The 14351-nt window shown below is 46.4% G+C and overlaps 1 protein-coding gene across 1 annotated transcript in view; it reads left to right on the forward strand.

Annotated features, from left to right (window-relative positions):
• Nucleotides 1-580: 580 nt before the first annotated feature.
• LOC134227548 (calcium-activated chloride channel regulator 1-like) overlaps nt 581-14351 on the forward strand; it is a 205823-nt gene continuing 192052 nt past the window's right edge. The window contains exon 1 of the mRNA XM_062709123.1: nt 581-2044. Within this exon, the coding sequence (XP_062565107.1) occupies nt 1850-2044 (195 nt within the window). The 5' untranslated portion in view covers nt 581-1849. The remainder of the gene's footprint in view (nt 2045-14351) is intronic.

Raw genomic sequence — 14351 nt, forward strand, 5'->3', positions numbered from 1 at the left:
CAGCAACCACGTGACAACATATGCCATGTTCACCTGAAGCATAGCCCGGTGAATGAGACTTCATGCGCACCTTACGCCAGCCCACAGCAGAGAGCAGAAGATCAGTTGAAAAAGCAGCAACCGAAACAAAACAAAACCGCTTGCGTGACCGTGACTCAATTTTCCCTCGCCAACCATCCACCGTTGGGTTGGAATAAATGAACCCAAACAAAGTTCTGTTCATTCATGTTCCCATGTTGTTCGAGAGCGTAAGACCCAAACTATTCGATTCAAACTCTCGCACTCTCGGTGCTGGCTGCTGCTGTCCTGGCGCGAAGTTCTACGCGTGAACCGATCACTTCCACTTTGATGCATGCTGGTTTCTGTGGGGGTTGTTCGGACGATCACCCACAGCGCTCCACGGCCGGTAGTGTTCACCGCAGCAAATTGCAGTCACGTTTCCGTTTTGTGCACCGCTTCGGTGCTTCTTCCCACAATTCGCGCGTTCTCTCTTCGCGCTCACATACTATAGACAGCCGAACCGAGCCGGGCAGCGCTTCGTTCATTTTCAAGTGTTTTATCCAGTGTTTTAGTTCGCCTTCAACGTCTGCCGCATCCGCACGTATCCGGACCCTATTTGACCAAGCGCCGCCCGCCCGTATCGCACGCGTACGTCTTTTGAGCAACGTCGATAAATATGACTACGTAACTGGAACCGGTAAAAACATTCTGACGGTGCTCAGCAGACCGTTTAGCAAAAAGAATCGTTGTTCGTTTTTCAGTTGTGAATGAGAGGGAAGAAACACTGTTGATAATAAATTAAATCTGAAAACATCAGCAAAATGAGGGAAATTGAAAACTTGGCTCTTTAAATGTACATAAATGAAATAGTTTAACACATCTGGAAAATCCAGGTTTTTATTCTGCGGTTTCTGCAGGCTGATGAGGGCGCAGAAGTTTGTCGCTGGAAAATTGAATGATAAGCGAACAAGCGAAACCATTGTCTCCTCGGCGGTCGTCCAAGATAAGAGCAAAAGTGTAATTAGTGTGTTGATGAACAGCCGCCATCCGGTCGTGGGATACCGTAAACAGTTTACATTTCCACCTGCTTGCGCGTGAACGCAAAAACGGAGGAAACCAGACAAAAAACAGAAAGGTTCAGCGGTTACCGATTGTTGTCAACGCATATTTCGAAGCATTTAGTGTACACAACCTATGTTTATGGTGGAGACAATCGACGCATGTGGGTTGCGGAAGTTCTTGAATGAGTATTCTCTAAGTTGAAATTCAGTATTGTGTTCCCAAACGTTGTGAAGTTTTTAAATCGGATCTAGAAACGGCCTATTGGAGCATGAAGTACGACCACATAGTAGCAACACTAGAGCACTCAACCCAACAGCAATACAGTGACGCACGTTACATCGCCCTCGGGTAAATAATGGTGGATGAGATTGATTCGAGATTCGGTGAATGTGTGTTAAATCTTCAATTTTCGGCGGATTACTATGCCGATTAGGCACGGTTTTGCCCAAAGTGATACCAAAAAGCAACCGTGGCCAAACGCGGAAATCGTAGGGGGAAAACAATTCAATTAAACGAGCAAACTACTGTTGTTGTTTACGCGAGTCAATCGACGAAAGAAAAACAACCCAAACAAAACCTGAATCGACGACGAACCTCGACTTGTATCCATGGTAACTTTCTTCAAACAAAACTTGACATAACAGGCTTCAGATTATCGATTTTACCAATTCGGCGTTGACAAGGTTGAACGAAGATATGAAAAGTGAATATTTTTTGTTTTCGCCTCAAAATTAATCATTTTAAAGTGCCAGTGATTTATTGAATTGGAAGCAAATCAAAGAAGAATATGACTACCTCAAGGCGGTTAGCTGCACTGATTTGGACAGCGTTGTCCTTCGTGCTACTACAGCATGGCAAGTTGGCCGTCGGATTCCATTCCTCGTCGGTGTACGTGGACAAATCGGCCTACAAAAACATCGTCGTCGAGATCCGGGATAACGTGCCGGTCGACAACTGCCAAACGATACTGCACAACCTAGAGGTGAGTAATTCGGAGAAGTGGAATTCTTTTGTGTAGGCTTGCTTGATATCAATTGAACGAGATCTTGAATGCCTCTCCCTAAATGGCAGGCAATGGTGAGGTGAAATATGTTTCTGCGATTGAAGAAGAATCAAGATTCTAGAAAAGCAAGAGTTACACAGCCGAACCGGGGCCTGCCGTGAGAAAATAGGACATATGGCGGGCACACGGATTGTAGAGTCCCCTAATGGGCTTTCGAATTCGTCTCGGTGAAGGCAATAAATAGGAATTTCTGACGATAACGGATTCCAACTTTCGGTAATGCTCAGATGTTGATGGAGCGATATCACGCGAGGGTAGTTCAATTCGGGGGCGGCAGGTTGATACCGTTGGGACAATTTTGGTAACTGTAAGGACGAAGATTGATTACACAGGAAAGACCTTGTTTCGATGTTAATAATTCAATGCTAAGCAATCTATTCTGGTTGTGCTGTTAATTTATAAACATTGCGTGAATGAAAACTGGTTCCTTCACGAATGGTGAAAGGTTAGTATTCATATAGGAATGTTTTAGAGTGACTAAAAAACGAAAAATTCTTGACATTTAATCTCTGCATAACTATCGACTATGCGTTAATGTCAACGTTGATCATGTTTTGTTTTTATCTAATTCTCGTATAAGCTGCAAAAATAGAAAATAAAAAGTGGGTCAATGTTCCGATCGTCGTAAGTGTTCTAAAGTTGCGGTAGAACGGTTTTCAAGAAATCTTCAAATCAAACGCAACAACCTACATTACCATTCAAAAACATTGACCTATCGTTACACGTTGGAGATAAAAAATAGATTTGGTATTCTTTTAAAGTTGGTAAAGTATCACTAAAACAGATTACCTTGCTCCGAAGGTTGCGAATCGCGTACAAAACCTCTGGGAGTTGCAGCTATTGGAATACGATAAATGCCGTAACTACTGAAACATTGTACCAACAATAATGGATAATGATACAATTCTTGCGTAAGCCGTGATTTTGGCTTGTAAGCCAAAGGTAAACAAAGCCTTCTCTCATTTTTTGTGAGCCCATTTACTTTACAAACTATCACGACGATAGTATACTTCAACTTTTTAACGAACCATCTTGTGCTCGGAAGTGTCTAAACAATACTTTGTTTACGCTTGACTTTAAAAGCCCTAATCATATATTATGGGGCCCTCCTTGGCCTAGCGGTAAGATGCGCGGCTATAAAGCAACCATGCTGAGAGTGGTGGGTTCGATTCCCGCTGCCGGTCAAGGCAATTTTCGGTTTGGAAATTGTCTCGACTTCCCTGGGCATAAAAGTATCATCGTGTTAGCTTCATGATATACGATTGCAGAAATGGTAACTTGGCTTAGAAACCTCGCGATTAATAACTGTGGAAGTGCTGCATGAACACTAAGCTGCGAAGTGGCAATATCCCAGTAGAGGATGTAATGGCAATGAAGAAGAAGAACGGCATAGTCGTATAGTCGTGTACGTACACTTAATCTCGTGAACCTGGTTAGATTCTATTCGGACTGCCAGATATCGATTCATAAGTTAATTTATTAAATTAATCTTTTATCGGTTATGATTTGCTGAAAACGAACAAGATTGGTTTTCCAGAAATCTCTTTTTTTCTGTTTCCAGATTTAATTTGTTTTGGTAGAGCTGACGGATGATGCCAAATTTGTGATAAGCGATAAATAAATATTACGTTCTGAACAAAATGTCCCGTTTTATACGATCCAGTTCTAGAAAAGTAAATTAAAGATTTATAAATAGAAGCGCGATTGAAAAAAAACATACCAGAAATTATTTGTCGTAAAAATCGGGATTTAAGTTGAGTGATATTTTGTAGACAGTAATCAACTGTTGAATTTATAAAGAAGGAGTTATTGTTTCATTATTACCAAATTACAAGTTTTCATTTTCGAAACAGTGTCTGTTTTTTTATTGCACTGTTTGCACTGTTTCACGAATGGTATGGCATAAATTACAACAAACATTAGCAAAAGCATAAAATTTCGTATCCTAGGCATTTACAAGTTATGAAAACTTGACTGGTTAGGGAACAATTTTTCAATTAGTTAACGACTTGCTTAGTTGATAGATGATTTTTTTCACAATTAATACCAAGCAGCACAAGTCAAGTGAAACTGGTTACAGCGACCTCAGTGTGATTGAATCTGATCACATATGTGTTACTACAATCTATGTGCAACATTTGTGCTACTCAGAATGTTTCCAAATTGGAAAATGTGATATTTGGGATAACTGGGACGTTGGACGCGCGGCTACAAAGCAAGACCATGCTGAGGGTGGCTGTGTTCGATTCCCGGTGCCGGTCTAGGCAATTTTCGGATTGGAAATTGTCTCGACTTCCCTGGGCATAAAAGTATCATCGTGTTAGCCTCATGATATACGAATGCAAAAATGGTAACCTGGCTTAGAAACCTCGCAGTTAATAACTATGGAAGTGCTTAATGAGCACTGAGGTGCGAGGCGGCTCTGTCCCAGTGTGGGGATGAAATGCCAATAAGAAGAAGAAGAAGGGACGTTGGTGAGACGTCCCTAAGAAAAATGGTGTAATTGTAGATCGGCTGGATCGCACACGCGTACCAGTCCTTGAAACATTTTAGTTTAGTGCTGGTTTTATAATACTCTTGACGAGTAAGTTATGGTCTTCGAGAGCATTATAAAACTCAAAATGTCACTTGGGAGAGGTTCTTCTCTGCGTTGGAGAGATGCTCGCTAGAAAAATGATGTAATTGTAGATGGATCACTATTCTGCGTCATGAGACGCCCGCATACAAGACTTCCTAGTTGAACGCCCGATTGAAGAATGGTGTAATTGTGAATTGAATGGATCACAATTTTACGTAGTGGGATGCGTTTCTTTATCACCGTTGGTGGAACGCTGGAAAGAAGAATATTTCCACTGTGAATGGAGGATGTGGGTGCGTGGTGAAACGCCCGCAAACAAGAGTTTCTTCCTTTGCGTTAGTACGACGCACAAAGAATGGTGCAATTGTGGATCGAATAGATTACAATTCTGGTTGGTGAGACGCCTGCATATAAGAGGTTTTCCTTCTGCGTTGGTGGGACACCCGCATATAAAAGGTTTTTTCTTCTACGTTGCTGGGACGCCCAAACGATTGTAATTGTAGAGCTTAGTTTTTCGTAGTAGGGCACCCGCATGTAAGTTTTTTTGTTTGCGTTGGTGAGACGCCCGCAATAATATGGTGGCCATAACAGCTGATGGATCACAATTTTGCGTGGTGAGACGCCCGCACATACGAGTTTCATCTTCTGCTTCAGTGGGGTACCCGCAAAAGGAATGGTGTAACTGTGGATTTGATGGATCACAATTCTACATGGTAGGACGCCCCCATAATTTTTTTTCTTCTGCGTTGATGGAATGCTTATCAGAAGAATGTTTTTTTTTCTTGTATCTTTATTATTGGGACTTACATCCTGGGATTGCACATCTTTTGTCGATTGCAGAGTGTGATTTGTCTTAGTTTGAAAGGTCGAACCGGGGAGGAAGGCCGATGCAATTATGTTATTCTTTGAAGAAGAATGGTGTAACTGTGAATCTGATGGATCGAAATTCTGCGTGGTGGGAAGCCCGCATACAACAGGTTCTCCCTTTTTTGATACTTATATAAGACCAAATTTGGTGGCTGAAAGACATTCGGCCGAATGCCACTAGGCCGAATCCCATTTGGCCGAAAGGGTCGTTTGGTCGAAAGGGCCATTTTGCCGAAAGGGTAGTTTGGCCGAAAGGGTCATTTGGCCGAAAGGGTCATTTGGCCGAAAGGGTCATTTGGCCGAAAGGGTCATTTGGCCGAAAGGATCATTTGGCCTAAAGGATCATTTTGCCGAAAGGTTCATTAGGTTGAAAGGGTCATTTGGCCGAAAGAGTCATTTGACCGAAAGGGTATTTTGGCCGAAAGAGTCATTTGACCGAAAGGGTATTTGGTCGAAAGGGTCATTTGGCCGAAAGGGTCATTTGGCCGGAAGGGTCATTTGGCCGAAAGGCTCATTAGGCCGAAAGGTCATTAGGCCGAAAGGGTCATTAGGCCGAAAGGGTCGTTTGGCCGAAAGGGTCTTTTGAAAAGTGAGAAATTTCGAATGAGAAGAGAGACGTCTCACTTCTCACTCTTCATTTTCTATTCTCACTGTAAAAAGTGAGGAGCGCGAAGTGAGTAGTGAGACGTCTCACTACAAAGGGTCAAATGACTTTTTCGGCCAAATGGCCTTTTCGGATAAGTGACCCTTTTGGCCTAATTATCCTTTCGGCCTAATGACTAATGTAATGTACCATGCTTGGCCTAATGACCCTTTCGGCCAAATGACCCTTTCAGCCTAATGACCCTTTCGGCCAAACCACCCTTTCGCCAAGCGACCCTTTCGGCCAAATGACCCTTTCGGCCTAATTACCCTTTCGTCCTAATAACCCTTTCGGCCTAATGGTCTGTTCTGTCAAATACAACTTTCGGCCAAATTGCTTTCGGCCGAATTGGTTTTGGCCAAACGACCCTTCCCCGAATTGAAAAAATGTGTAACTGAAAGGTGTGTCTCCCTGATTATTATTACAGCGAATTTGAATTGAAATGACATAAAGGCCGTTTGGCATAACGGGCGCTTTCACGTCATAAAAAAGATGCTATTTTTCAAGTTGTGAATTGAAGAATGTAGGAGAACGGTTCGGCCCTTCATCCCATAGCTCCTATTTCCATCCCATGAAAACAAAGCAATGAAAAAGAATTTGGTTTGTTTCTTATTTTTTTGATTTTTTCGCTAGTGAGCACGCTTGTTAGCAAAAAGAAGCGACGAGATTGATGCTGTATTTCTTTGTTTGGCGATGATCTATTACACCTGCCTTTTCCACTTCTCATTTTTTGACGTGAACAACATATAGGGGAAAGGCTTGGATACAGGATGTTAAACGAAAATTTCTCAATTCGAGACCGTCACGAAATTAGGAGAGATTTCAAACGCTAATTGCGTCTTTATTTTTGCGTCGTCTGCATCAAACTAATTTGGGCTGCACATAACAAGCAAAGGCTCTAGGGACTAGTTTGGACATGCTGTGTTGATTTCGGTTTGAAACCAGGCGTAGTTGACCTGCTAGACCTCATGATCTGAGCTCCAGACCAATTTGGAGCACCAAGAACATCTGCATCAAACTTAAATGGACTACAGATTAAACTTAATGACTTTTGGGACTCTTACGGACCTGCTGGGTGGACTTCCGTTTTGAAATTCTTCTGAATCGGTCGATTTTACTCATATTAAATTTGATGAATCGAACTTTTCTACATTTTAAATGACAGCATCTGAACAGAAAAAATATTTTAAGCTCTTTTAGTGGAATGTGTTCAACCGACTTAACTCGTCTTACACGGTTGAGCATCCGTACTCCAATTCATCATTTTCAACGCTGTCAAAGCGATGATCCCCTCCCTACTTTCTGACCAAATAATCTCGGAATTTCCCCAATCAAACACTAAACACCAGTAACCAGTCGATTTTAGAGGTCGAGAACTACAAATGCAACACATGAGCACCGCGAATACAATTTTAATGTCGACCAGTGATTATCAACGGTGAACTATTGGAAAATTCCATTCTTCCATACCCAGTAAAAAATCAGAACCAATCCATCCCGTTCATGCATCCACTACATAGGGCGATTCAAGCACTGGTAATTGCCTACTTTTCGGATGCAATCTGGCCGGAGTTCTGCCAAATCGAACCAAGCGCCAACAAAAAATTACCCATTTTTCTGCCCAAGCTTTCGCTCAGTAGATTTAATTGATTAAAAATCCTATTGGATTTTCCACTACCCCACAACTAAGGATATCCTTCAACAAATGTGTGGATGCGTTAATATGACATGATTTCTATTTAACTATTACGATCAAAATATCACAAGTCAGTCAATAAGCCGCTTGGTGCGTTTTAGCAGAACCCCGATCATCTATTATTGAATATGAGTGGTTACATCCTCAATGCTGTCCTAGAAGAAAAACCCAGATTAATCCACCTAGAGGTGATGATGCCTTTCTCGTGCGGTAAAAAATAGTATTTTGGGCATTACTTCTGAGCCTATCTTCCGATCGGGCCAATTTTCAACAGGAAATAATGAGACAAGATTCTGCGTCGAATGCAACCTGTTGCGAGGAAATCGGTTCAGGGTAAGTGCATTAAAAGTGAGCTAGACTTTTTTACGCGCTTTTTTCCTGAGAAAAAGTATTTTGGCCATAACTACCAAGCCCATAGTCCGATCCGTCAAATTTTCAATAGGAAACAATGGGGCAGGATGCTGCGTCGAATGCAGCCTGTTGTGAGGAAATCCGTTTAGGGTAAGTGCATTAAAAGTGAGCTAGACTTTTTTACGCGCTTTTTTATGAGAAAAAGTATTTTGGCCATAACTCTCAAGCCCATAGTCCGATCCGGCCAATACTGCGTCAAATGCAACCTGTTACGAAGAAATCGGTCAAGGGTAAGTACAAAAAAAGTGATCGAGACTTTTTTACGCGCTTTTTTATGAGAAAAAGTATTTTGGCCATAACTCTCAAGCCCATAGTCCGATCCGGCCAATTTTCAATAGGAAACAATGGGGCAGAATACTGCGTCAAATGCAACCTGTTGCGAAGAAATCGGTCAAGGGTAAGTTCAAAAAAAAAATGAGCGAGACTTTTTGCTCTTTTGGTGCGCACATACACACACACACATACACACACACACATACACACACACACACGTGGGGGCAGCAGGGACTTTGTCCAAGGGCTTGACGACCCCTCCCCATGGCCACTGCGAGTTAGGGGGCCTGTCTAGGATGTGGTGGGGTTTGACAGTGGGCTCTGTTGATCCTCTATAAAAAGCTGCATGTGTCTGCAAGCAGGCCCTATCACAGCGACCGTGCGCCGCTCAAAGCACACAAGCCCAAGAGGAGTGCCAACCGGCACATCAGGATTCATACCAGTAAGATCCTGATTATGGTATACTGGTCACGGCAAACGACATTGGACGATTCTCGGTTTATGGATAGGACTAGGCGTATATGGGCTGACAGTCGAGCTATTCTGTTTCCTGAGTAAAAAGAGTGACATCTTCTTGAAATGGCAAGCAGGCTAATGGTTCGTCTGCCTCCGTCCCGATAAACAACCTGGCAGGCCTCCGGTAACGCTCAAAACCTGTCACCTATACCGGTGGGTAGTAGGTTCAGATGCACCATTCCTGATTTACACCGATCCGGCTCTGAACACGGTGTTATAAGGCACCGGAGTCAACCCTTGCATGGACCTCACTGTTTACAAAGGCACCCATGGGATCATAAAAGGCGACTATCTACAACAGGAAGAGATAACGGCCCGGAGGGGGTACCCTTTAAACATGGAAACAAAGTCTACAAACAACGAAAAAGCAGGCGGGGCGAATGTTTTCGCAAAGAGTGGGAAGCTGCAGCGATCTCCAGTGATGTCGCAGGCAGCAGTAGCGAGTACCAGTAGTACGGCCAAGACTGCTGAGTACCAGGCAGGCCAACAGGAGCTAGGATCCGGGAATAGGGTGTCCACCCAAAAATCGGAAAGTAGTGCTACTCAGGAGGAGCTACAATTCGGGAGGTCCAACCTGATGGAGGTGCGGAAGTGAGTCAACGAGCTTTATGACTTCGTGAAGGACAAGCACAATGTTCACACGAAGATCAAGCTTCTAGTGACAAGCATTAAGTCCGCCGTAAAAGCAGCCGAACACGAACAGATCGCGCTGAAAAAGAAAGCCGAAGCAGCTGAAAAGGTGCTGAAAGATGCGGCGGAGCATACAGCAGTTGAGACACAGCAGGCACCCAAAAGTCCCCGAACCACTCGCACGGAAAAACGAGGAAGGGATTCGCCTGGAGAGCAGGAAGGCACGAAAAAGCAACGGAACGTACAAGACTTTGCCAGCGTTCTGAAGGAACGTGTCAAGGATGGTGAGTGGCAGACCGTGGAAAACCAGCGGGAGAAGAGGAAGCAGCAGAAGGAGAATGTGGAAAAGAGGAAGGAACAGAAGAAACAAGAAAAACGTCGTTCTCCTCGGGAGAGAGTTAAAGGTGATGCCCTGATCGTAGAAGCGAGCGATAAAACGTCGTACGCAGCGATCCTGAAGAAAGTGAGAGAGGACCCGGAGCTAAAAGACTTGGGTGAGAAAGTGGTGAGAACTAGGCGTACCCAGAAGGGGGAGTTGCTGTTCGAGCTGAAGAAGGATCCCACGATCAAGAGCTCGGCCTTCCGGGAGCTCATTGCCAATTCATTGGGCAGTGACGGTAACGTAAGAGCTCTAACGCAGGAAGCAGTGGTCGAGTGCAGAGACCTGGGATGCACTGGTCTCACAATGCAAGCTGGGGGAAGTGCAAATGACGGTTCGACTGAGGAGAGCGTACGGTGGCACACAAGTAGCAGCGATACGACTACCAGCAGAGGCTGCCAACCAAATGGTGGAGGCGGGCAAGGTAAAAGTAGGATGGTCGGTGTGCCCGTTGAGATTCGCCCCACGAGTCACCAAGCAGATGGAGCGATGCTTCAAATGCATGGCGTTTGGCCACCAGGCGCGAAACTGCAAAGGCCCGGATAGATCCGGTCTATGTAGGAAATGTGGTGAAGAAGGACACGTTGCTAGGGACTGCACGAAGCAACCAAGATGCCTGCTCTGCAAACCGGAGGACGGAAACGACCATACGACGGGTGGCTTCCAATGCCCTGCATACAAGAAGGCGATGGCGGGCCGGGATTAATGGAGATCATCCAGTTGAATCTCAATCATTGCGACACCGCACAGCAACTGTTGTGGCAGTCGACAACAGAAGCAATGTGTGACGTGGCAATTATTGCTGAACCGTATCGGATCCCTCCTGACAACGGCAACTGGGTGGCGGATTCATCAGGGATTGCAGCTATCCAAGTGATGGGCAAATTCCCTATTCAAGAAGTGGTAGACAGCTCAAGCGAAGGTTTCGTTATCTCCAAAATCAACGGGATCTTCGTGTGTAGCTGCTACGCACCCCCAAGATGGACTTTGGAGCAGTATAACCGGATGCTGAACTCACTCACGGAGAAGCTGATCGGCCGAAAACCGGTAATCATAGGAGGCGACTTCAACGCTTGGGCAGTGGGATGGGGAAGCAGGCTGACTAACCCCAGAGGTTACAGTTTGCTGGAGTCGTTGGCAAAGCTGGACGTCAGGCTGTGCAACGAAGGTACCGTTAGTACATTTCGCAGAGATGGCAGGGAGTCCATCATCGACGTCACGTTCTGCAGTCCGTCGCTGGTGAGGAACATGAACTGGAGAGTTAGTGAGGACTATACACATAGTGATCATCAGGCGATCCGGTATTGTGTTGGAACACGAATGCCGACGGTACGGCGAGAGATTAGGAATAGCGGGCGAAAATGGAAGGCGAAGGACTTCGACAAAGATCTTTTATCGAAGCACTCCGAGCGGACAGCGGCGCTACAAATCTCGATGCAGACGAGCTGACAGAAACTCTTGCGAGGGCATGCGATGCGACGATGCCAAGGAGACTGGAGCCAAGGAAAAGCCGGCGGCTAAATTACTGGTGGAACGATACTCTTGCTAGCCTTCGTACTGCGTGTCTCAGAGCCAGAAGACACTTTCAGAGAGCAAGGTCTGAAACAGTCAGAGAGGAGCGTAAGATAATCTTCCGTGAAGCTAGATCGGCCTTCAAACGGGAGATTAAAGTCAGCCAATCCAACTGCTTCAAGGAGTTGTGCCGAGAAGCTGACGCTGATCCTTGGGGCAACGCTTATCGGGTCGTAACAGCGAGGATCAGGGGTCCAGCGACGCCAGCGGAAATGTGTCCGGACAAGCTGAAGATCATCGTTGATGGTCTCTTCCCGCAGCATGATTCTACGATGTGGCCACCTACACCGTACGTAGATGAAGGCGGAGTAACCATTGCAGGTATGCAAGTCTCCAACGACGAGCTGTCATCAGTGGCGAAAGGTCTGAAGATGAAGAAAGCTCCGGGTCCGGATGGAATTCCAAACGTGGCTCTAAAAACTGCGATACTGGCGTTTCCAGATTTGTTTAGGATGGTGCTGCAGAAATGCCTAGCAGATGGTAACTTTCCGGATAGGTGGAAGATCCAAAAACTAGTGCTGCTGCCGAAACCAGGGAAACCGCCGGGGAATCCAGCATCGTATAGGCCCATATGCCTGCTGGATACACTGGGGAAGCTTCTGGAAAGGATTATCCTTAATCGGCTGACGCAGTTCACTGAAGGCGAGACCGGCTTATCGGAAATGCAGTTCGGATTCCGAAAAGGCAGATCGACGGTGGACGCAATCAGGACGGTCATTGAAGTTTCAGAGAAAGCGGCCAAGAAGAAGAGGCGCGGCAATCGATTCTGCGCTGTAGTAACGATTGACGTCAAAAACGCTTTTAACAGTGCCAGCTGGGAGGCTATCGCCGCAGCGCTGCACGGTATGCGGGTTCCTGACTACTTGTGTAGAATCATTGAAAGTTACTTCCAGAACCGGATCCTGGTTTACGAAACGAATTCGGGGCAGAAGTCGATTAGGGTTACCGCAGGTGTTCCGCAAGGTTCCATTCTAGGCCCGACGCTGTGGAACATTATGTATAACGGAGTTCTAAAACTGAAGTTGCCCAAAGGCGTGAAGATTTTCGGATTCGCGGATGATGTCGTTCTAACGATAACCGGAGAGTCGCTGGAAGAGGTAGAAATGCTGGTGGCGGAGACGACCGACGCAGTTGAAAACTGGATGAATGGAGTCAAACTGCAGCTTGCTCACCACAAAACAGAAGTGATGCTGGTTAGCAACTGCCGCGAGATCCAGCGGATCCAGCTTACCATAGGAGGGCACAACATACCGTCCGTGCGGGCTTTGAGGCATCTAGGAGTGATGATCGACGACCGGTTGAATTTCAACACCCATGTAGACTATTCCTGCGAAAAGGCATCTAAAATGGTCAGTGCGTTTGCAAGGATCATGCCGAACGTGGGTGGTCCTAAAAGCAGCAGTAGGCGTCTTCTGGCAGCAGTAGCATCCTCGATACTGAGGTACGGAGCTCCAGCCTGGGGAGCTGCGCTCAAGACGAAACGTAACCGCAGAAAGTTGAACAGCGTGTTTCGCCTAATGGCCGTTCGAGTCGCGAGTGCGTACCGAACCATTTCCTCGGAGGCAGTTTGCGTTATCGCAGGGATGATTCCAATCTGCATAACCCTAGCAGAGGATATCGAGTGTTACCAACGGAGAGATACCAGAAATGTGAGGAAGACGGTGAGACTGGACTCTATGGTGAAGTGGCAGCAGGAGTGGGACAATGCGGATAAAGGAAGGTGGACCCATCGGCTCATCCCCAATGTGTCGACGTGGGTGAACAGGGAGCATGGTGAGGTGAACTTTTACCTCACACAGTTCCTTTCCGGACATGGCTGTTTCCGTCACTATCTGCATCGGTGTGGCCATGCGTCATCGCCATCCTGCCCGGCGTGTATCAACATAGAGGAGACTCCAGAACACGTGGTATTCGATTGCCCGAGGTTTGCGGAAGTACGCACGCAAGTACGTTTGCGCATTCCTCCCTGCCCTACGGGCGGACAACATCGCAGAGCGAATGTGCCGCGATGAGGGTACGTGGAATGCAGTAAGCAGAGTCGTGACGCAAATACTGTCAGAGCTGCAGCGTCAATGGAGAAGGGACCAGCAAATAAGCGTCGGTTTGGAGCGAAATCCAGCACAGTGAGCAGTGCTTGGTTTCGGGTCGTCGGGGCGCCAGCGAACCGGAAGTCTTCTGCCAACCGGAATCGTTGGACCGACCTCGGCACTTGAATTGCCAACCTGCTGAAGAAAGAAGAAGGAAGTGCTTCGGGTATGTAGGGCACTGCCAGTGCGGACGTCATCCACCACCGGAACTGTCGGACCACCTCTGCAACCCGAAGACGAAGACGGCGCAATGCGCGAAAGCGTCCCCTGCGATAGCCGCCGGTAGTCGGGGCACCATCAGTGCGGAAGTTTCCTTCACCGGAACTGGTGGACCACCCTCGACGCCGGGGGAAGTCAGGAGGATTCGAGTGAGGAAGCTTGCGGTACGACCGCCGAGGGATCGAGACAACGTAGTAGTGGATCTCAGCAAGCCAGTCGGCGAACTAGCCTAAGCTAGGGGCCGGAATTTTAGAAGAAGTGCATGAGCACAGCCCCCCCCGAAGTAGTCGCAGCATCCCGTGGTCCCGGGGGGATCGAGGCAAGGAGGATAAGGGACCCGGTTTATCCGGGAGGC

Source organism: Armigeres subalbatus, chromosome 1 (assembly GCF_024139115.2).
Source record: "Armigeres subalbatus isolate Guangzhou_Male chromosome 1, GZ_Asu_2, whole genome shotgun sequence".
NCBI lineage: Eukaryota > Metazoa > Arthropoda > Insecta > Diptera > Culicidae > Armigeres > Armigeres subalbatus.